General features: G+C 46.9%; 1 protein-coding gene across 5 annotated transcripts in view; it reads left to right on the top strand.

Moving 5' to 3' along the window:
- The window catches only part of TSPAN14 (tetraspanin 14), a 65555-nt gene that overhangs the window by 11107 nt on the left and 30241 nt on the right, over positions 1–24207 (top strand). For 4 of the 5 annotated variants that reach the window (XM_055352460.2, XM_055352457.2, XM_055352459.2 and 1 more), the window contains exon 2: positions 24087–24184. In XM_055352460.2, the coding sequence (XP_055208435.1) occupies positions 24104–24184 (81 nt within the window). In that variant the 5' untranslated portion in view covers positions 24087–24103. Of the gene's footprint in view, positions 1–3445; positions 3615–24086; positions 24185–24207 lie in introns of those variants that run through there. The other variant, XM_004049682.5, reaches the window with a different exon arrangement.

The raw sequence follows: 24207 nt of genomic DNA on the forward strand, positions 1-24207 counted from the left end.
CAGGCTTGTCGGCCACCTGCCCACTGCTTTGGGGAGTGAGTTCTGCCGAGTCTTCCCGGCCCAGCTGTGCCCTTGACTGCTTTGGGGAGTGAGTTCTGCCGAGTCTTCCCGGCCCAGCTGTGCCCTTGGGTGGGGGCCAGGCACGTGCCTGGGTTGCTATTAGTCTCCCAGGCCCCCCACTTGCTTTGTGCCTCAGTGCTCAGCCCAGTGCCCCCGTTCCTCACGCGAGCACTCAGCTGCTGAAAAGCCTGTGTGCTGGCAGCTCAGCCTGCAGCCACCCCCGCTGCAGGAGCCACAGCCATTTTCCTTTGTTCTGCCATCTCCGGGCTCTTGAATCTCAGGCTGGCAGTGGGCAGCAGGCAGCCAGCACACAGCGCTGGTGGGGTGGAAACCCTTGTGACATGAATCTGCCCACTGAGCCAAAGGCATGGCAGCCCCCTGGCTGCACCCCTAATTCCTCTGGCTGTACCCCTATCTCCCAGCCATGCTGAGAGAAGCACAGAGTATCCCCTCTTACTGGGTCAGAAAGATAGTGACACCTACAGTGGGAACAGAGAGAGGTCTCACCTGTTTTGGGCCACTGAGGTGCACACTAAAGAGAGAGAGAGTTAGCGTCCGGGTCTTTGACAGAAAAAGCCACTCTCAGGCACAAAGGATGCTCGTTCTTAATCTCCTGGTCTTTGTTGAAAACAGAGGCAGGATTGGTTAAGAATATTTTTTATTTTGGTCCTTATGGTTGTGAGGACCTTTCTCTAACTGAGGGGAACTGTACCCTGCTCCTTCACATCTGAATCTCTCCCTTCTCTCCCCCACCACTTTTTGGTGGGCAAAATGAGCATTCTCTCTGGGGGTACAATTGCAGCTATGTGTGGGGTTGCAGGCGGGGTGAAGGCCACTCTCACCCGCTGTCTGACTTCTCTATCTGAGGTGTGCCCGCCCCAACCCATACTGTCTCCTTTCTAAACCACAGACAGAATCTGTAAGGCACCTGCCTTTGAAATAGAGTTGTTTTGTATAGAACTCATAACTCCCACTAGTTTTCATGTGTTTAGTATTATAGCTTACCCTTTCAAAACCCATCCTGGCTGTCTTATTTGATTCTCTTATCAGCCAAGTCTTACAAATCAGGAAGCAAGCCTCAGCCCCAGATAGGGTTGCACCTTGGAGTGTCCTCATTTTATTTTATTTTTTGACATGGAATCTTGCTCTGTTGCCCAGGCTGGAGTGTAGTGGCATGAATATGGTTTAGTGTAGCCCCCACCTCCCAGGCTCAAGTGATCTTCCTGCCTCAGCATTCCCAGTAGCTGAAACCACAGGCACGCATCACCATGCGCGACTAATTTTTAAAAATTTTTCATAGAGACGAACTCTTGCAATGTTGCCTTGGCTGGTCTCGAACTCATCTTCTGGGTTCAAGCTGTCTGTCCGCCTCGGACTCCCAAAGTGCTAGGATTACAGGTGTGAGCCACAGCACCCAGCCCTCATTTTAGCAAATGTTGTAGCACCTACAAGACTCAAAGTAAAAAGAGCTGGTGCTCATTGTGAAAGGCATTGAAACACCCCCACTTCGGTGGGGGGTGGGGTATGTTAACAGAAAGACCAAAGTCTCTAAAATATTTTAAAGAGGTTTATTCCAATCCAGTGAGTGTCTGCGTCCTGGGAAAAGCATGGTCTCAAGAGGTGTGGGGAAAGGGTGCTTGAGGCCGTCGGATTACGGTTTTGTTTTATACATTTTAAGGAGGCAAAAGTTACAGGCAAAGGCATAAGTCAGTACATGGAAGATATGCATTGTTTAAGCCCAGAAGGGTGGGATATCATGAAACGGGCTTACAGGTCATAGGTGGGTTCAGAGATTCTTTAATTTGTAATTCGTTAAAGGAGTAAAGCTTTGTCCAAAAATTTAGAGTCAGCAGAAAGGACTGGTAAGATAAGGAAGTCCATTAACCAGTACACTGGGTTAGAGCTGTGGGGTGAGTGACTTAACCCTTGTCTGGCATGGCCTTCAGTCCTCTTTATATTTCGGTATCTTATTGTCACAAAGAGTCTTGTTTCTTAGTCTTATAATCTCTATTTTAATGTTAATGATGGTCAGTTTTTGTGTCTAAATCCCAAAAGGGAGGAGGTATGTAATGAGGCCTTTCCAACCTCCTTGTTGTGGCCAAGAGCTGTTTTTCAGGTTTCTCTGGGGTCGTCGTGGCCAAGAGGGTCTGTTTAGTTGGTTATGGGGCTTAGAATTTTATTTTTAGTTTACAGGTTGTTGGACCCAAACAAGACTGGGAAAGTCACCATCTAGGCAGCTCAGTATTCTTTCTGGGAAAAACACAATGGATGTAAAGGCTGGGGTTTGAATTCGGGCTTACTGGGTGACCTTGGTGGGTCACTTCCTGGGGTGTAGATTCTTACTAGAAAATGGAAGTGTTGCTCAGAGGAACTTTGGGAACATTTTAGCTGTAACCCTTGGAGTTCTAATAATCTAAATCCAAAATGGTTCTATTAATCTAACTCCACTACCTGGAATCTCTCTTGCCAACTCAGGATCCTTTGGAAGAAAATGTCATCAGATGGAATTAACAAAGAGCCCCTCTTTTCCTGGGCATTTCTTCCTCAGGTTCTTGAGGGGTGGTGATGATCACCTCAAAAGATGCCTGTAGTTTTCAAATGGAAACCGAGCCACCCTGAGCCCAAACACACACTCCCAGTTCTCAGGCGTGGACTGTGGCCCCTGGAGTTCACTGATGAGTAGTCTTACCTTGGACCTCGCCTTGGCTTTTCTTGGAAATGGCACATTACTTTTGTTTATTAGTGTAGCCCCTCTGTTGTGAAGTGGAATCCAGGCAGAGGGAAGTAAAGCTTTTAATTTTACCTCTTGCCAAAGTGAGGCCAAGCTCTTAAATGTAAAAACAAACTTGTTAAAAGTAAAAATGAAAACAGTATCCCCATTCCTCTTCTTTGGGGGTGGAGACTGTGTTTAAATTTTGCCTCTATTTTGTCAACAGGTTCTAGGAGACAAAATGTTCTTTTCCTGGTGACCTTTCAGGCTGGGTTTCTGCCCTTTATGTGCCTTTCCTGGCCCAGCCTCCATCCTCTGGGCCCGCCCGCCCTAACCAGCACTGCCTACCAGGCCCCCCTGTGCCTGCTGCCCGTCTGACTTCCTCCCATTGTCTTCGGGGCCAGCCTGTGTCACTGCTCTAGGCTGTGTTTCTGCCGGGCACGACACAGGAGGGCGGTGGTCTTGGAAGAGGCAGGTCTCTATCATTTGGTTAGAGTAGCTTTTACAGCTGAGAAATGGGAATAAAAATAATCTGTGAGGATCCATTGGGATGCAGCAAAATCCCAAAGAAATCCCAAAATTAAAGCATTTCTCCAGGGAAGCTGATTTCTCCAGGGAAGCATCCTTGTAAATCAGGAACAATAAAGATGGGTGGCTTTCTTCCCATGACTTGCTTTAATGGTTGTTTTCCTTCTGTCTGTCGGTGTTACATCCTTACTATTCAAAGTGCCATCCACAGACCTGCTGATGGGCAGCATGGGCATCACCTGGGAGCTTGCTGAGCTGTAGAATCTTGGGGGTCTCCATCCAGATCAGCTGAATCAGAATTTGCATTGTTAACGAGGTAACCCAAGTGATTTGAATGCTTTTTTAAATTTTTTTTTTTTTTTTTTTTTGTGAGATAGGGTCTGACTGTGCGCTCAGTGGTACAATTAAGGCTCGCTACACCCTTTACCTCCTGGGTTCAAGCGATCTGCCAAAGTGCTGGGATTACAGGCCCAAGCCACCATGCCCAGCCTGAATGCACTTTCATGTTTGAGAAGCACAGCCTCAGCCAGCCACACTGTCATGCTTGCCCCTTCGCTTTGTTAGCCTGTTTCATGGTTTTGCAGTCTTTACCCACTTGCTTTCCTGAAAGTTGTCGACTTTAAACAGGTTCGGCAGCCCCAGCTCTCAGTCCTTCCCCTCTGGGTGTGCAGTGCACAGCAGTTATTCCTCGGTGCCGGGGATGTCTTGGAAATGGAGCTAGTTCGAGAAAGCCCCCTTAGCCCAGAGCCTTGCTGGCGAGGTTATCTTTGGGGCATGGGGGTGGGGGTGGGGATGGGGGGCGGTAACTGGAGCCCTTCTGGGTGAAAGGGCAGCCCTAAGCCTCCCTGGCCATCTGGTGCCACTTGCCCCGCCCTGTTCCAGCTGGAGAACAGGTTCAGAATCAGGTTGTAAATATTGTTTGCTTTTGGAAGAAACACAAAGCATTTTCTATAAAGATGTTTTGGTGTATGTTGAAGATAAATAAATAGTCCAGAAGAGGGACTGTAAATTTGTATTTTGTAGTAGTTTTGCAGCAGAAAACAGTTTGAGGTGCTCTCCTGATTTCACTTTACGCCTGCACATCGCCTGCATTCTGGCGAAGGTTGGGGCTTTGTGGGGAAGAGCTTCCTTCCCTGGGAATGAGACCCTGACTCTCCTGCTCAGCTACCCAAGGGCTCCCCTGCATTTCTGGCTCTGTTTTAGGGGATGATCTGCTTTCTCCTGACTCTTGATTTCCTCTCAAACTTTTCCAGCAGTTTCTCACCATTGATTTGCAGTTTAAAAAATTCTGCCGCCTCTTCCTCCTCTCTTTTGACATTCACAAGGCACACTTAGTTTTATTTTTCCCCACTGGGCTTCACTTTTCATGGCTTCTTTGGAAAGGATTTTTGTTTGTTTCGTTTTAGCTCTGTAAATCTTTTTCCCCCAGGCTGGGGGAGCCAGGCCCTGGGGTGGGCTGGAAAGTGTCCCACCCTAGACTCAGAAGTTTTCCAGATTGCCGTCCTTTGAGGTGGGTTTTTTTTGTCTTAAAACACAGTACAGTTGTCCCTTGGTGTCCTGTCTCCAAGGGAGATTGGTTTTAGCCCCAGCACTTAGTAGTGTTTGCATATAACCTATGTACTTCCTCCCATATACTTTAAATCATCTCTAGATTACTTATAATAACTAATACAATGTAAATGCTATGTAAGTATTATATAATTTAAAGCATTTGTAATTTTTTTTTTCTTTTTGAGACAGAGTCTTGCTCTGTTGCCCAGGCTGGAGAGCAATGGTGCGTTCTCAGCTCACTGAAACCTCCGCCTCCCAGATTCAAGCAATTCTCCTGTCTCAGCCTCCTGAGTAGCTGAGACTACAGGTGTGCGCCACCAGGCCTGCTAATTTTTCTATTTTTGTTAGAGACTGGGTTTCACCATATTGGTCAGGCTGGTCTTGAACTTCTGACCTCAGGTGATCCACCTGCCTCCCAAAGTGTTGGGATTACAGGTGTGAACTGCTGCGCCCAGCCTTTCCTGAATATTTTTGATCCTGGTTACTTGAATCTGAGAATGTGGAACCTGTGGATATATGGAAGACTGACAGTATATTCTAGCTGACTGTGCAATTTTGTATAAAAAGATTTTAAAGCATCTTACAGCCATAATCTTTATGCCTTTCAGGCATGGAAACATAGAGAATGAGGAGTAAATATAATTCTAAACTCTCTTATGTAGTTTCTTTGTGACCTGTACAAAGAGAACACTTCAAATCTACATTAGGCATGTAGGTCAAATCCCTGCAGCCTACTGGAGCAGCTCCTGTAACAGCCAGCTTTTAAAGACCCAGTTATTGGAGCAAAGTTTATTTCTACCCAAGAATGGGCCACTCATCACTTGGAACATCTGTGGTGTTCAGGAGTGGCTCCCACCCCAATGGTGTCAGCCCTGCAAGGATGACCGTGCTGGTTTTGTCTTGGTATCATCTGCAGGGCCCAGCCTGGAGCTGGGGATGCACTGAAGGCTCTGTTAATAATCTTCATTGGAGGGTCAGTCTCGGGGTGAAACAGTTGCCTGCTGCCAGGTCGGGTTGCAGTGTGTCCCTCCCTATCTTTAGGCACAGCTCTCGATCCCAAACTGGGGAGCTTCTAGATGTGCTGCCCTCATCTAGTACACATTTAAACTAGCTGCTTTAGGGAGCATTTCCTGACCAGCTTGCCACCACCACCACCTCCTTCTCTCTGCCCTCCAGCACCTACTTGACTGCACTTAGTGAAGGGAGTCATGTTCTGAGTCCCCTGAGTCAGGCACAGGTCCCACTCTGAGTTGGTGTTTGTCTCCACGGCCTCATTTTCGGTGTCTTACATGCAGCAGTGCCCTGAACATGTAGAAACAAGTCTTTAGGTGTTTGTCTCCCACAGCAAAAGCCTTTTCACCCCATGGGCTTGGCAGGCGAGCCTGTGCACTGATGGATTGCTGGGTGGTTTGCTTCAACCTTGCTGATCTAGGGATGCCACAGGGCCCAGCCCAGTCCTCCTGAGGTCTGGAGGCACAGCACCTTGGACCCCGTGGGTTCTTGTTCACATTGGGAATACTAGTGTAGACTGGGCCCAGACTCTCCACGTTTGTTTGCAACTAGCTGAGGAAGAGGCTCTGATGTGCTCTTACCAGGGGCACGTAAAAGGATTCTGTGTATAGACATTTCATGTAGACTTAGATTTTCAGAAACAGGCCTGTCATGATGATCAGGGTATGGGTATAGGACACGTGCACTATGCCTGCTTTGGCCTAGCATCCTCCCTTGAGTGGGCAGCTTCACCTTCAATGGCAGAGGGAAGTAGGTTGGGACATCAACTTGGAAGCCAAAGTGCCAGGCCTCCTTTTGCCTAGCCATTTGAGAAGTGGGGGTGGGGTGGGTGGCAGGTGTGGGGTGAGTGGCAGGTGTGGGTGACCAGGCCCTGCCTCACCTAGGTGGGCAGGTGTTGCCCTGAGGCTGCTGGTGCAGTTGAATGAGCTGCCTGATGAATCATTCTGAAAATCTCTCATGGGTGCTGGGCGTGATGGCTCATGCCTGTGATCCTAGCACTTTGGGAGCCTGAGGCAGTAGGATGGCTTAAGCAGGAGTTTGAGACCAGCCTGGGCAACATAGGGAGACCCCATCTCCCTATGTAGCTGGGACTGCAGGTGTGCACTGAGGTAGGAGGATCACTTGAGCCCAGGAGGTCAAGGCTGCAGTGAGCTGTGAACGGTGCCACTGCACTCCAGCCTGGGTCACAGAGTGAGGCCCTGTCTCAAAAACATAAGTGAAAATCTCCAATGGGGCCCAAGGCCTGAATGTTTTGTTTGCTTTTTTTTTTTTTTTTCCCTCCAAGAAGGACCACAAACTCTATGTTTCAGTTACTTGAAGCCAGTTATTTTGTAGTATCTCCCTTAATTTAAGTTTGTTTGTTGTTTCCTCATGGTTAGCTGCAAGTTTTGCAGTTTTGTAAGGAATACTGCGGAAATGGTGAGTTCTAGGTGCATCCCCTTGGGAGGCACATGATGTGGGTCTGAGTCATTACCGGTGATATTGACAATGATCGCTTGCTTATGGTGATGTCTGCTGGGTTTCTCCCCTCTAAGTTACTATTTTGTTCTTTGTAAGTATCCTGTGGGGAGATACTTTGAGACTATGCAAATACAGTATGCTATTTCACGTCAAACTCATGACTGGTTTTAGGACCCATTGCAGATTCTTGGCACAGTCGGTTGTTTCTGTCTTGGGTGTTGAATGCAATGATTTAATTCCATAATTCCTTCTACATTTATCATTTAACTATACAGAACTGCTGTAGCTATGTATCATTGTGCTACACATAACTTTTCCTTCTTTCCTGTTTATTTATCTCTGTGTGTGTATTAGAATGGGCTCATGAATTCTTATTTTATTCAATGAGTTAAAATCCGTTGTTATTATTGTTTATTTTGCCGCTCAGATTGTTCCAGATTGGCCAGTGGGGGCTTTTTCAAGCTGCTGTTAATGACAGCTCTTCAAAACATGCATTTCCAAGCCTATCACAGTTCTGTTGAACTAGTTGCCATATGATTCTGGAGGCAGCTCCTGAGCCATTCTGCTGTCCTGTGGAGCATGGCATCAGTCGCAGTAGTCCCATGGTTTTTAGTGTGCACCTTGTGAAGCCTTCCTTTCCCCCAGCCACCTGAAGATAAAAGTGTCCTGCTCTGCCTGCTTCCATGTTGGGTTTCTGGGTCAGAGTTTCTTTGAACAAAGCCTCCTGTAGCTTAAAAAATAATAAAAATAGTAAGCTTGGAAGTCACTGGACTAGGTGACCTCCATTCCAGGCCCAGTGCTTCTCCCACTGAGGACTCCCCTGACTCAAATCCACCCACTCTGCTGCTTTCCTGATGACAGCACTGAGGTAGACAGAGGCCTCCTCTCACCAGGTTAATGAGGAAGCCCCTCGGTGTCCTGGAACTTGGCGGGTTTTGGGTTGTGAGTTTTTGGTGGTGGAAATTGACAGTGCTTCAGTCACTAAGATCAGGGTTTTTACAGGATGCCAGGCACTGAGACCCTCAGACCCGTTGGAGAGCCTGGTGGAGCTCAGAGCTGGGGCCCAGCCTCTCCTGCACCTGCACGTGGAGGCCATCCAGGGCTGGCGGTCAGGGGCTTGATGGCCTTGGAAGCTGGGAGCCCACCTTCCCCACACTGTGCCAGGGCAGTGTTTGTCACCCTGTGATAAAGGAGGGGATCCAGCCCCCCCAACATTGTGCAGCTGTGTAGTGACTTCCCACAGTAAAGAGTCAAACTTCTTCACTCCAGTGAGCGATTGCTGCCACCATGGTGGGTTTTTTTTTTTTTTAATTAAAGTTTTTTTTTTCTTTTTTGTTGGAAACCACAGGTTCACATGCCACGGTGTCTGATTTTGCAGTGTTTCTGGTGGCCCCTGGATGTGGCGTTTGGGTTAATGAGGGAATGGGTCAGGGATGTACATGGACAGTTCTGGCTCTAAGGGGTGAGTCAGAGCCGAGCCCCTCCTTCCATCCTCAGAGGGTGAGATTGCTGTGGGCAGCTGAGCAGCCTGCCCTGGCCTGCCTTAGTGATTCTCTCTCCTACTGGGGCCCATTCCCTTTCATATTCGCCTGCCCCCTCCTAGGCTTCTCTCCCTGGGCCTGCCTGTTCCTTTGGCCTGTGAATGTTCCCCAGCACCTAGTGGGCTCTAGAGACCCCCTGCTCAGATGGTAGGAATGTCTAGGCCCCAGGTGCTACTAGAGGTGCAGCAGAAACTCCGCCTTCCTTGGGGGATGTGGCTGCCCTTCCTAGGGATGGGCCTGTGATCAGGTCAGAGGCCAGTTCTGGGAGCCTCAAAGGCCAGGTGGTGTTGAAGGATTGGCTTCGGAGAATGAGAGGGAAGGAGAGATAGCAAGGATAATTTGGGGGCATGGGGTGTATGTAGCTCAGGATATGGGTGGTGGGTGTTGTCATTGTCACTTGGGTCCTTAGGAAAAAGAGGGGCCAGAGGAGGGGTGGGGTTGAAGGTAGAGAGCCGGGTAAGAGACCTTCAGACCTTCCCTGAGAGGTCATGAGGAACTGACCTGTGCCCTCAGGAGGGGAGGGGAGGGGAGTGAGGGGAGGGGAGGTATTGGAGCGAGAGGAGTTTAGGAAAGCTCCTGAGTGTCTGGGTGGGTGAAGGCTGAGGGATTCTGGGTGGGGCCCCTTGGTCCATGCTTTGTCTGGTATTTGTGCCTGGTGCTTGTGTGGAAAGATGCACATCTCTGGAACCATCAGCAGAGTAGTGTTGGAGGGTTGTGAGGCATGTGATTATCCCATAGGAGGGGCAAACACTCCAGGGACATCACTCTCAGGAAGCCTGGGGAGCTCGCAGTGCCTTTGTGCAGGGTCAGGCCACATGGTTTGGGCCTGGCCTTCCCAACACTCAGTTCACTTTTCTCCACTGTCATGTCATCCGGCTTCCTTCCCTTGGGGTTTCTCTCCCCTCTTCCTCCCTCATGACCCCTTATTAGTATATAAAAAATGAGACTCTTGTCTCAGAGCTTCCCAAATTTTCATCTTATTCAGGATCTTAGTGAAATGCAGATTGAAGGGAATTGAGATTCCACATTTCCAGCAAGCTCCTGAAATGGGCATCGTCCAAACAGGGCCAGGCAGAATCAGGGGATGCTAAAGAACTGGAGGTAGAGGACACCCCATTGGAGGGGTGCAGGCGGCCATCCTCCCCCTCTGAAGGTCCCTGTGGGAGGAGCCAAGGGCCTGACTTCTTTGGGTGTGGGGCTGCCAAGCACTGGCTGGAGTTTAATCTGGATCCAAGGCTCACAAACAGCTGGTTCTTAAGGGAGTGTCAGTGTTGCAGTGATGTTTGATAGAGCTAATCTGGCAATAGGACAGATAATGAGCTTTTCTGTAAATCTAAAAGTTTTGGGCTGAGCGTGATGGCTTATGCCTATAATCCCAGCACTTTGGGAGACTGCAGAGGGAGGATCTCTTGAGCCAGGGGTTTGAGATTAGCCTGGGCAACATAGTGAAACCCTATTTCTACAAAAAATTAAAAAATTAACTTGGTGTGGTGGTACACACCTGTGGTCCCAGCTACTTGGGAGGCTGAGGTAGGAGGACCATGTGAAGCTGGGAGTTTAAGATCCTGTCTCTAAAAAGAGAAAAAAAGTTTTAAGTTAAAGGTCCACTCTGTTCTGAGTTGATGTTCTTTTTCAGCCCCCTTTCCCCATCCTTTTTTTTGTTGTTGAGACAGAGTCTCGCTCTGTTGCCCAGGCTGGAGTGCAGTGGCGTGATCTTGGCTCACTGTAACTTCCGCCTCCTGGGTTCAAGCAGTTCTCTGCCTCAGCCTCCCAAGTAGCTAGGATTATAGGCGCCTGCCACCACACCCAGCTAATTTTTGTATTTTTAATAGAGGCAGGGTTTCACCATCTTGGCCAGGCCAGTCTTGGACTCCTGACTTTGTGATCCACCTGCCTCGGCCTCCCAGAGTGCTGGGATTACAGGCATGAGCCGTGGTGCCCGGCCTCCCCATCCTTTTTATACAGTCATCCCTCCACTGTCCAAGGGGGTTTGGTTCCAGGACATACCCCCTCCATGATGTCAAAATCCACAGATGCTCAAGTCCCTAATATAAAATGGTGTAGTATTTGCATATAACCTTCACACATTCTTCCCTAAACTTTAAACCATCTCCAGATTACATAAAAATATCTAATACAATGTAAAGGCTGGCTGGGTGCGGGGGCTCACGCTTATAATACAAGCATGTTGGGAGGCTGAGGCAGGTGAATTGCTTGAGCCCAGGAGTTCGAGTCCAGCCTGGGCAACATAGTGAGACCCTGTCTCTTAAAAAAAATTTAAAAATCAGTTGGGCTTGGTAACACACTCCTGTAGTCCCAGCTACTTGAGAGGCTGAGGCAGGATTGCTTGAGCCTGGGAGGTCAAGGCTGCAGTGAGCCCAGTTTGCGCCATTGCACTTGAGCCTAGGCGACAGAGCAAGACCCTGTCTCAAAAACAAAAGTAAATGCTGTGAAAATAGTTGTTTTACTGTTTTTTTTTTTTTTTTTTTGAGACGGAGTCTTGCTCTGTCGCCCAGGCTGGAATGCAGTGGCGAGATCTCTGCTCACTGCAAGCTCCGCCTCCTGAGTTCACACCATTCTCCTGTCTCAGCCTCCCGAGTAGCTGGGAATACAGGCACCCGCTACCACACCCGGCTAATTTTTTGTATTTTTAGTAGAGACGGGGTTTTACCATGTTAGCCAGGATGGTCTCGATATCCTGACCTTGTGATCCGCTTGCCTCGGCCTCCCAAAGTGCTGGGATTACAGGCAGTTTTACTGTATTTTTTACTTGTATCATTTTTTGTTTTGTTTTGTTTTTTTAATATTTTTCAAATATTTTTCATTCCCAGTTGGCTGAATCCATGGATACAGAACTGTGGTTGCAGAAGGCTGACTGTATTAAATCTCACAATTTCTGTAGGTCAGAGGTCCAGGCCCAGCATAGCTCAACTTATTCCCTCCTTAGGGTCTCACAAAGCCCAAATCAAATTGTTGGCAGGGCTGTGCTTCTCTCTGGAGGCTCTGGGAAGAATCCACTTCTAGGCTCATTCAGGTTTTCAGCAGAGTGCAGTTTCTTGCTACATGTGGGACTGAGTCCTTGCTAACTGTCAGCCAGGGCTACTCTTAGCCCTTAGAGTCCCTCACTGGTCCTCGCATGTGGCCCCTGTACTCAGATCCAGCAACAGTGCATCAAATCCTGCTGCTGCTTCTCTGCCTTCCTCTTCTGCCCTCAACCAGGAGGAAGCTCTGCTTTTAAGGGCTCATGTAATTACATTGGATAGCTCAGATGATCCCCCTATGTTAAGATCAGTTGATTAGTAACCTTAATTACATGTGCCAAGTCTCTTTTGCCCTTTCTTTTATGTAATAATGGACTATACTTCCTGATTTTTTCACTTTGCTAAATAAAAAAGTGGCAATTAAAAATACTTTGAAATGTTCCTAGAGGTCTTCTGGGTAAAAAATAGTGGTTTGAGTAGACAAATGTAATTTTGCTTTCTCCTAAAACCCCACATAAGATAAAGGGAGTTGTAAAAAAGAAATCAGTGCATGAGGACAAGGAGAATGAGAAAGAAAACAACAGCAAGAAAAATTTTGCAAGCAAAGAGTACATGAATGATTCAGTTTAAAATGTAGGAGTGGATGGCATGAGATTTTTTTGTGGGGGGAGGGGAACGTGGACATCAGAGGTTGCTGAGTACAAGAATAGTTTGAAAGCAGCTAATGCAGTTACATCCTTCCATCCCTTCCTTTCCTTCCACTGTGATGCTGAGTGATGGCCTCCAACTTTAGCTGCATGTTGCACATTTCTGCAGAAGGAAAAACCAAGGGCCCAGGAGCCTCCAGGTATTCTTGGGAGTTAATATAGAGACCACCTCCATTCTCTAGTCTTCTAACCCCTTTTAGCTTCTAGAACATTGACAGCCAGTCCCTTATAGATGAAAAGCGGCCTCACTGTGGAGTCTAACCAGCCTAAGATGGGAAAAAAATACAGATGATGCTGACAACAGGGATTTCCCAGCAAATGGCCCAACCAGATCATCGTAGACAGAAACTTAGCTGCCCAAGGACTCAGAGCTTCCAGCTAGTTCCTGAGTCATTCACTCTTAGTCATGCGGACTGCCAGGGATTACCAGATGGCTAAAGAAAGTGCCTAATAGGAAGGAAAGCAAAACAAATGAAAAAAAGCAATTTGAAAGGAAGTCTATTTAGAGAAAAGAACATTTTGAAAAAAATTCTTATATCCATGAAATAAGAACAGGATACAATAAAAAGGAACAGTTAGAAAACAAAGTTATCAGAAAATTTTTAAAAAATAAGAGCAGAGCAAAGATATCAGTAGTAGTATTAGAAAATAAAGTTCAGGGAGTCTTTCAGAAAACAGAGCAAACAGATGAGGAGATGAATAATAAATAAGGCAGAAAAGGTAAGAAAATTAAAGCATCAGCCAGGCTTCCCACATCAATTGATAGGAGCTAACCGAAAGGGAAAACAGAGAAGAATGCAAGTGTCAAAATCATTGAGGAAAATATTGCCTGAAATAGGTTATTAGCTTCTCTATGGAGGGGCCTGTGGAATATTGAGCCAAGTAGTTGAAGGCAGACTCAGACTAGTACCCTCAGATGTCAATATGCTTGGAAGAAGGGGATGATGCTACAAGTTACACAGAGAAAGAAACAGGTCAAATACAGAGATCAGAAATCTGAGTGGTTTCGGGCTTCTCAATACATCTGAATATAGGAGGTGGGGGAGTGATGCCTTCATCATGCTCAATGAAATGGATCCCCAGCTTAGAACTCTGCACACAGCCAAACTCATTCAAGAGCGAAGGTATCCTGTAATCCCAGCACTTTGGGAGGCCGAGGCAGGCGGATCACTTGAGACCAGGAGTTCGAGACCAGCCTGGCCAACATGGCAAAACCCTGTCTCCATTAAGAATATAAAAATTCCACAATGGTTGAACTAGTTTACAGTCCCACCAACAGTGTAAAAGTGTTCCTATTTCTCCAGCACCAGTTGTTTCCTGACTTTTTAATGATTGCCATTCTAACTGGTGTGAGATGGTATCTCATTGTGGTTTTGATTTGCATTTCTCTGATGGCCAGTGATGGTGAGCATTTTTCCATGTGTTTTTTGGCTGCATAAATGTCTTCTTTTGAGAAGTATCTGTTCATGTCCTTCGCCCACTTTTTGATGGGGTTGTTTGTTTTTTTCTTGTAAATTTGTTTGAGTTCATTGCAGATTCTGGATATTAGCCCTTTGTCAGATGAGTAGGTTGTGAAAATTTTCTGCCATTTTGTAGGTTGCCTGTTCACTCTGATGGTAGTTTCTTTTGCTGTGCAGAAGCTCTTTAGTTTAATTAGATCCCATTTGTCAATTTTGGCTTTTGTTGCCATTGCTTTTTGTGTTTTAGACATGAAGTCCTTGCCCATGCCTATGTCCTGAATGGTAATGCCTAGGTTTTCTTCTAGGGTTTTTATGGTTTTAGGTCTAACGTTTAAGTCTTTAATCCATCTTGAATTAATTTTTGTATAAGGTGCAAGGAAGGGATCCAGTTTCAGCTTTCTACATATGGCTAGCCAGTTTTCCCAGCACCATTTATTAAATAGGGAATCCTTTCCCCATTGCTTGTTTTTGTCAGGTTTGTCAAAGATCAGATAGTTGTAGATATGTGGCGTTATTTCTGAGGCCTCTGTTCTGTTCCATTGGTCTATATCTCTGTTTTGGTACCAGTACCATGCTGTTTTGGTTACTGTAGCCTTGTAGTATAGTTTGAAGTCAGGTAGCGTGATGCCTCCAGCTTTGTTCTTTTGGCTTAGGATTGACTTGACGATGCGGGCTCTTTTTTTGGTTCCATATGAACTTTAAAGTGTTTTTTTCCAATTCTGTGAAGAAAGTCATTGGTAGCTTGATGGGGATGGCATTGAATCTATAAATTACCTTGGGAAGTATGGCCATTTTCATGGTATTGATTCTTCCTACCCATGAGCATGGAATGTTATTCCATTTGTTTGTATCCTCTTTTATTTCATTGAGCAGTGGTTTGTAGTTCTCCTTGAAGAGGTCCTTCACATCCCTTGTAAGTTGGATTCCTAGGTATTTTATTCTCTTTGAAGCAATTGTGAATGGGAGTTCACTCATGATTTGGCTCTCTGTTTGTCTGTCATTGGTGTATAAGAATGCTTGTGATTTTTGTACATTGATTTTGTATCCTGAGACTTTGCTGAAGTTGCTTATCAGCTTAAGGAGATTTTGGGCTGAGACAATGGGGTTTTCTAGATATACAGTCATGTCATCTGCAAACAGGGACAATTTGACTTCCTCTTTTCCTAATTGAATACCCTTTATTTCCTTCTCCTGCCTAATTGCCCTGGCCAGATCTTCCAACACTATGTTGAATAGGAGTGGTGAGAGAGGGCATCCCAGTCAGTGTGGCGATTCCTCAGGGATCTAGAACTAGAAATACCATTTGACCCAGCCATCCCATTACTGGGTATATACCCAAAGGACTATAAATCATGCTGCTATAAAGACACATGCACACGTATGTTTATTGCGGCACTATTCACAATAGCAAAGACTTGGAACCAACCCAAATGTCCAACAATGATAGACTGGATTAAGAAAATGTGGCACATATACACCATGGAATACTATGCAGCCATAAAAAATGATGAGTTCATGTCCTTTGTAGGGACATGGATGAAATTGGAAATCATCATTCTCAGTAAACTATCGCAAGAACAAAAAACCAAACACCGTATATTCTCACTCATATTTGAACAAGGAGAACACAGGGACACAGGAAGGGGAACATCACACTCTGGGGACTGTTGTGGGGTGGGGGGAGGAGGGAGGGATAGCTTTAGGAGATATACCTAATGCTAAATGACGAGTTAATGGGTGCAGCACACCAGCATGGCACATGTGTAAATATGTAACTAACCTGCACATTGTGCACATGTACCCTAAAACTTAAAGTATAATAATAATAAAATAAAAGAAAATAAAAGTTAGCTGGGCGTGGTGGTGCATGCCTGTATCCTAGCTACTCCAGAGGCTGAGGCAGGAGAATCTCTGGAACCCGGAAGGCAGAGTTTGCAGTGAGCTGAGGTTGCGCCAGGGCTCTCCAGCCAGGGTGAAGGAGTGAGACTCTGTTTCAAAAAAAAAGAGTGAAGGTAGAAAAAAAATGTTTCAGACATACTGGATGTGAAAAACTTGCCTTTCACATTGAAGAAACTCATGAAGGTGAACAAAGACTGGATCTTCTTTAGGGTGTATCCCAAAAGATGTAAAGGGAATTCTGTGCACTGGTCCGGATGGAAGGATCTCCGAAGGCCCCAGGAGGATTTCTTTTTGAAGAAGAAATAGAAATAAAACATCAGATGTGAAAAAACTCGGGTAGATTTAGACAACTGACATCAAATTTTCGGTTAAATATTGATAAATTCATAGAAAATTAAGCAAACAAAACAAGAAGTTGTATGGGAAAAGAAATCATGTGTTATGTTGCTCACTCTGATAGCTCACATGGTCATAATAAGGTCAACTATGAAAATTACTCCAGCCAGCACTGCAGTTTAATTAGTGGAGAGATTGGAAAGGACAAGCATGAGGGGTGGCTTGCAGGGAGAGGGATTTATGGGGAGTAAAGGGTTAAGTCCTCCTTTTCCAAGGTAGAAAGCAGATGCATAATGCGTAAAACTGAAAAGCTGGGGAATTGTAATACAAAATGGCGCGATCTCGGCTCACCGCAACCTCCGCCCCCTGGGTTCAAGCGATTCTCCTGCCTCTGCCTCCCAATTAACTGGGATTACAGGCATGGGCCACCGCGCCTGGCTAATTTTTTTTTTTTTGAGACGGAGTCTCGCTCTGTCGCTCACTGCAAGCTCTGTCTCCTGGGTTCATGCCGTTCTCCTGCCTCAGCCTCCCGAGTAGCTGGGACTACAGGCACCTGCCACCATGCCCGGCTAATTGTTTGTATTTTTAGTAGAGATGGGGTTTTACCATGTTAGCCAGGATGGTCTCGATCTCCTGACCTCGTGATCCTCCCACCTCAGCCTTGCAAAGTGCTGGGATTACAGGCGTGAGCCACTGCGCTCAGCCTATATGCAGACGGTTCTAAGAGATATTTGGGTGTAAACATCAAGAGTCAGCTAGAAGTTGGAAGTGTCACCTAGAAAGGGAAAACCTGACTTAAGGGCTGGAATCTGCTGTTTTCTCAACACGGTTTTTACAGTAGTTGATTCTTAGATTATGTGCAGTTATGATTTTGAAAAATGAAAAGAAAAAAGCAAATCTACAATGCACGGCATGTGATAAGGGGACATATTTCACAAAACTGATTTTTATTTTTTTGAGATGGAGTCTCGCTCTGTGGCTCAGGCTGGAGTGCACTGGCGCAATCTCAGCTCACTGCAACCTCCGCTTCCCAGGTTCAAGCAATTCTCCTGCCTCAACCTCCCGAGTAGCTGGGATTACAGGCGCCTGCCACCACGCCTGGCTAATTTTTTGTATTTTTAGTAGAGACGGGGTTTCGCCATGTTGACCAGGCTGGTCTCAAACTCCTGACCTCAAGTGATCCACCTGCCTCAGCCTCCCAGAGTGCTGTGATTATAGGCATGAACCATTGTGCCCGGCCTCCACAAAACTCATTTTAGTTGTGCATGTGAGTGTGCATGTGCACTGGATTGACTTTTGTTAAATGTATTTCTTACTATGGGTTCTGATAAGATTTGAAAACCCTTGTTTAGTGGTTTCTCATTGTCAGTTTACTTTTCTTTTCCTTTTTTTTTTTTTTTTTGAGACGGAGTTTCGCTCTTGTTGCCCAGGCTGGAGTGCAATGGCACGATCTCGGCTCACTGCAACCCCCGCCTCTCTGGTTCAAGCGATTCTCCTGCCTCAGCTTCCCGAGTAGCTGGTATTACAGGCGTGAGCCACCACGCCTGGCTAATTTTGTATTTTTAGTAGAGATGGGGTTTCACCATGTTGGTCAGGCTGGTCTCAAACTCCTGACCTCAGGTGATCCACCTGTCTCGGCCTCCCAAAGTGCTGGGATTATAGGCGTGAGCCACTTTGCCCAGCCAGCCAGTTCACTTTTCACACTTATGAATTGTTGAGATATTTTACGGTTGAGAATGTGCTTTTTTAATTTAAAAAAGGGCAGGAGGGAGGAATATTAAAGGTGAGTACAACACTGAAGCCAAGGAGCCCTGTTTATGATGACTGCCAGCCTTATCATATTGTAGCAAGCATTCTCCTCCCCAGCAGGGGCACCTCCAACCAGCAGTGGCCCCATTTTCATTTATAATACAAAGGTGGTAATGGTAAGTGTGATGCTGGAAACCTTCTTGGAAAATCACTTGTAAGTCCACCACCACCCCATGCAGCCATTTTCATGCTCTTAACATTCCACTTTGGCCTTTAAACACATGCTTACAAATTGTCTCATAATTGCAAACCATGAGGTTCATGTTTCACTTAATGTGTATTCTTTTTCTGGAGGCAAATTCTTAGTCATTAGTTTATTGATTAAGGGTGTGACCTTTTTTTGGGTGGTAAATGTAACCATATTGCTACCAAATGGTAGTAACCGTTTCATCTGCTGCCAACAAGGAATAAATGTGTTTGCCACAATAGTGGTGGCAATTTTGTTAAATTAAAAAGTGTCAAGTAGGCCGGGTGTGGTGGCTTATGCCTATAATCCCAGCACTTTGGGAGGCTGAGATGGGCGGATCACCCAAGGTCAGTAGTTCGAGATCAGCCTGGCCAACATGGTGAAATTCCTGTCTCTACCAAAAATACAAAAATTAGTTGGACATGGTGTCGGTCGCCTGTAATCTCAGCTACTCAGTAGGCTGAGGCAGGATAATCACTTGAACCCGGAAGGCGGAGGTTGCAGTGAGCCAAGATCGCACCATTGCACTCCAGCCTGGGCAACAAGAGCGAAACTCTGTCTCAAAAAAAAAAAAAAAAAAAAAAAGTGTAAAATAGGCCAGGCACGGTGACTCACGCCTGTAATCTCAGCACTTTGGAAAGCCAAGGTAGGCGGATTGCTTTGAGCTCAGGAGTTCAAGACCAGCCTGGGCAACATGATGAAACCCCGTTTGTACAAAAAATACAAAAATTAGCCAGGCCTGGTGGCATGCACCTGTGGTCCCAGCTACTCCAGAGGCTGAGGCTAGAGAATCACTTGAACCAGGGAGGCGGAGGTTGCAGTGAGCTGAGTGCGCCATTGCACTCCAGCTTGGGCAACAGAGTGGGACTTGTTTTAAAAAAAAAGTGTAAAATAGTATATCTGGATTGTCTTTAAGTTTTATTTCTAGTGACATTGAAAATTTTTCCTTTTTTTTTTATTTTTTTATTTTTTAAAGACCGGGTCTTGCTCTGTCACCCAGACTGGAGTGCAGTGGTGTGATCACTGTTCATCACAGCCTTGACCTCCCAGGCTCAAGCGATCATCCCTCCTCAGCCTCCCAAGTAGCTGGGACTTCAGACACCACACCCAGCTAATTTTTGTACTTTTTGTAGAGATGGTGTTTGGCCTTGTTGCGCAGGCTTATTTTTCCATTTGTTATGTTATTCTTCCCTTTGTTATTCTTTCCTTTGTGTATAATGTTCATATCCTTTGTTCATTTGTGTACAACGGGGTCTTTTTGAAGTATGGGTCTCTATAGGTTGCAGATATTTACTGTGTCATAATTTTTTCAGCTGCAGATAACATTTGTGTTTCCTTTTTTATTTTAATGTTACTTTTATTCATGGGGATTTTTTAGATTTGTTATCTGTTCAGGCTTGGTAGTCTTGTGCTTTGAATTGTTTTTTCCTGTTGCCTCAAAAGTTGAAGGAGGGTAAAATGGACTTGAAAACCCTGTTCTCTGGGTGTGGTGTGTGCGTGTATGTGCGTATGCCCTTTAAATCTGTAAGTTGTTATTTGCTTATTATTTAACTCCCCTCAAGTTGCTAACCAGTTATCTCACTACTGTTAAACAATTCTCCCTTTGCCCCGTTTTGAGAAGTTGGTATTTTGATAAACATTTGGCTCCTTCCTGCCACACTGATGCTTTATTTTCTATCACATTCTTAGAGTTGAGACAGTTTGAGATCTTAATTTTTTTTCTCTGCACACAAAATAGCTTTTGGAGATTCTTCTCTGCTGGAATGGTACCTAACATTTGTGAAAAGTTTACCCATCTCTACTTTTAGGAAGGTTCTTAGTCATGCGTGCGTGCGTGTGTGTAAGATAAAGGGTGTTGGTGTTCTTTGTGGATGCATCTGCTCATAGAGGGCTAACTTCTGCCTTCCTTCAGTATGATGTGGTTTATCAAATGAGGTGAGATGCTAGGGACCATGGTTATTTTGGGAATCATTTTGGGTCAGATCTGGGTTCTAGTTTCAGCACTACTGCCTTTATCAGCCTTCCTGTATTTTTGTGTAAATGCCCTAGTAGCTCCGTTGGTGGCTCAGGAGCGCTCAGTCCTTTTTTCCTCCCTTGGGGTTCTGAAGCCTCCGAGCCATACCTGTTGTGCAGCTCCATCATTACCCCTCCACAGTCAGAAGGCCACCTTACACTGTGTAGGAGGATGTGGCTTAGGCTGGAGTCCAAATGAGTCTCCCATTTACCTTCTTCAGCTTAAACTATGTGGAGACCAGGATCTGCCAGCCCCACAGAGGGTCAGGACCTGCTTTCCAACCCGCTGGCCAACACAGCAGAGAGGGACAGATTGAGAGGTGCCTTCCCTCCCTGTCCCGAGGTTAGGTGGGTGGCAGGTGTGGGGAAGGGGGGAGTGGAGAAGGAAAACTGAAATGTTTCTTTTCAACAGTTTATTGCAATAGTTTCCTCTTCTGTGGGTTGAGGATGGGGGAAAAAGTGTCACTGGGACAGCCCCACCCCTAGACCTCATGGGGTTATCCTGGGTTGTACAAAAATGGCCAAAAATGGCATAATACTGGCGGTGCATGTGCTCTGGGTTGTAAGTGGCACGTGCATCAGGATACGTTGTCTGGGTGTGGTACACCTCTTCTTGGATGAGAGAGGGTTTCTTCTAGTTATTCTGCAGTGTGGCCCCTAGTGTAGTTTCGAGTGTTGATGTTACCGGGGGGAAGTGAGGGCTTGGAGTTGAGGACGTGGCTGTGAGAGTCCCTGACGGGTGTAGGTGTGGACCCCAGCATCTGAAGGCAGAATTGTTTCCTGGTTGGTCATGCGTGTTGGGTGGAAGGTGAAGTAGCAGATGGTGAGGGAAGCCAGGCGCCCTGTGGAGAATCCTTGCTCCAGAGCGCTGGCTTCCCTGCCAACTGCATCCCCATGAAGTGTTCCCTGTAGCCTTTCCATGTTCTGTACACTTTATGGGTGTGAGCTGCAGGAGACCAGGGACTGTCAGGTTGAGATTCCCTGTGTTGCCACAGGACAGTCATTTTGCAAAGGCCCCGGGCAGGGGAGCAGAGGTGAGCCACCAACACTGTGGAAAGCACACAGACACGTTTGCTAATGAGCTGGTTTCTTTGTGGAGCTTTCATCAAGGAGGAAGGGGGAAGTTTGGCTTTTCTTACTGCTTCCGGAGAGTTATTTACAGGGTTGGGTTAAATGAGGTCAAAGGAGCACTCTATAGGATCCCAAGGCATTGGATTCCATGGCTCGCACCAGCCCTCCTTAGTTCCTGAGGCCCAGCTCCCTGGAGGGCACAGACTTCTACTTTCCAGGCTGCTCTGGGAACCACGAGGAAGAGAGGAGGCGGGATTGTCTTGTCCATAAAAAAAGAATAGAGTTTCTACTGCTTAGAACATTTTTCTGCCTCATAAGGCATTTCCAGCTGAATTGACAGTTCTCTGTGATAAATGTACTTGAGTTTTAGGTTTAAAATTTTTTTTCATCCTATATGCATTAATCCAGACATGGATTTATGGTTGGGTAGCCCAACCCTCCCCTGAAGGGAAAAAAAAGAACAATTTAAAAAGTCAAACCATTGGCTGGGTGTGGTGGCTCATGCAGGTAATCTCAGCAACTTGGGAGGCCCTGGCGGGAGGATTGCTTGAGGCCAGGAGTTTGAGACTAGCCTGGGCAACATAACATAGTGAGACTCCTATCTCTACTTACACAAAAAATTAACAAACCAACCCAGTGCTTTGGAACCCTGTAATTTGAAACAAGCTGGTGAATGCTAGTTATAGCTACCGTTAAGTTAGTTGCCTACAAGGAGCCCCTCTCTGCGAATCCGCGTGCTGCACCACAGCTCAACAGGCCCGTCTACCTTTGTAAGATCCCCAAGGGGACTGCTGCAGCCCTCAGTGCCTAAGCTGATACCTGATCTGCTGGGCATGGGTCTGCTGGCATGTCAGTATCACCGTGGGGGCAGGGGTGGGGGACTTGTTGGAAATGCAGATTCAGGGCTCCAACGCAGACCTTCTTACCAGAACCTTGTGTTGGGGGCTGGGATCTGTATTTAAAATAAGTGATTCTGATGCTGCCAGCCAGGACCCTCATGCCAGTGACATTGGAGCAGGTCACTAAAAGCCCCACTTTAGTTGAGGATGCTGAGGTCCTGAGAGAACAGGGACTTGCATGGGCTGAGGTCATGTTGCTGAAGGAAGGCGCCTGTGTCTCTTCCTTGAGAGCTCCTTTTCTCCCTGCAGCCGCTCTGGCCCATACAGTGTTCAGGCCTTGTGTGTGTCCTTGTGTCCTGTAGAGTCCTTGGGCAACAGGTGGTTGTGTTCACACTCATTGTTGGAGGCAAGTTTTATGGATGTGCTCTTGTGATGGTGGGGTGGTGGTAGTGGGGAGGTGGGGATAGGGCAGCTGGGTAGCCGTCTGCCTGTCATTCTCCCCAGCTGGTTTCTGAGGTCAGACAGAAGGAGGGTCTGGTGGGTGAGTGGTGGTGTCTAGGCTGTGCCCGTCAATTCCACACCGTGGGAGAGGTGGAGCGGTCACAGGTTCCGTTTCCAGAGGAGTGTGGTTTCATGTCCCTTCTTGGCACTTCTTTCTCAGAACATTGCAGACCAGCAGCCAGCCTGCCGTGGCTGCCTCACAGGAAGGGGTTTTGCAAGTAGCCACTCCGTGGAAACTGGTTTCTCACTGGCGGATGTGGGTGGGTTGCCTCCTCACCTCTAGGGTGGACTTGTCTCCTTTCGCCTTGGGCTGTGTTACTCTCCTCACCTGGGAAGTGGGGGGTGAGCAGGGGGCTGGCATGGGACCACTGCCCTACGGGCCTCTGTTCCTGTCCCTACCTGTGCACTTGAGGCACTCCCTCCTTCCCCACTGTTCAGCCACTGCACTGGGGGCAGGGGACCGTGGAGGACTTCGGGGTCCACCTGGATTGCCACTGGGGTTCAAAAAGGAAAGCAGCAAAGGTAGGCCAGGCCGTCAGAAAAGTCCCTCGGAAATAGCACCCTCCTGCAGTAGGATCTCTGAGGTTGCTTTGAGGGTTAGACACAGATAAAAAACAGTGGCCCCACCCTTCACTCTGTAGTTCACAGGGTCTTCCCACATAGGCTGTGTAGTCCAAGCTTCATTACAGCCCTGGAGGACAAAGCTATGGCTATAGTCTGGGTTGAGGTGGAGTGGGGGGCGAGTGACAGGGGAGGGAGGGAGCAGGGGGATGGCTGCTGGCTGCAGTGGCCTTCCTCACCTCTGAGGGCTGAGCTTCAGAGGTTTTCAGAAAATGTTGCATGAATGAGCATGGAGCCCTCATCTTGGCTTTTCTTCACTGGGCACAGTTGGATCATGTCCAGACCTGCCTGCACGTTCATCTCCCAAACATGGCTCTTTGTGGTCAAGCCCGTTTCTTCTGTTGGCTCTGGTGGGTGGAAAGAACGTAGACTGTGAAGTCCCCTGTCCTTGGTTCCAATCCTGGGCTGTCATTGCTGTCTCGTCCTTGGGCAAGTCATGTGACCTTTCTGAATGGTTTCCTCAACCATGAAGTGGAAAAAAATCAATTCCCAATCGAGAGGTGATGAGATCAATATTTGGGAAGGCTCCAAGCAGAATTTCTGGTACTTAGAAGACACTTAAAAAGCATCTTTCTTCCTTTCAAAAATCTCACTTATCCTTTCGTTTGTCTTTTGGAGAGCTGATTTAACCTGAGTTTTGCATTACCTATACCTGGCCTTGGTATCAGGCCTCTGCTTGGACCAGTAAAGGGTCATGAGGGAAATGATCAGGAGCTTTCTAGAATCCGCATATGAGCAGGTTTGGGGGAAAGGTTTTAACACTGAGCCTGCCATCTCACTAGTCACACATCTCTCCGCAGATTCTGCTTCTCAGAAGATGCACTATTATAGATACTCTAACGCCAAGGTCAGCTGCTGGTACAAGTACCTCCTTTTCAGCTACAACATCATCTTCTGGGTAAGTGGATGAGAGTGGCCACA

The sequence above is a fragment of the Gorilla gorilla genome, chromosome 8 (genome assembly GCF_029281585.2).
Source record: "Gorilla gorilla gorilla isolate KB3781 chromosome 8, NHGRI_mGorGor1-v2.1_pri, whole genome shotgun sequence".
In the NCBI taxonomy this organism is placed as follows: domain Eukaryota; kingdom Metazoa; phylum Chordata; class Mammalia; order Primates; family Hominidae; genus Gorilla; species Gorilla gorilla.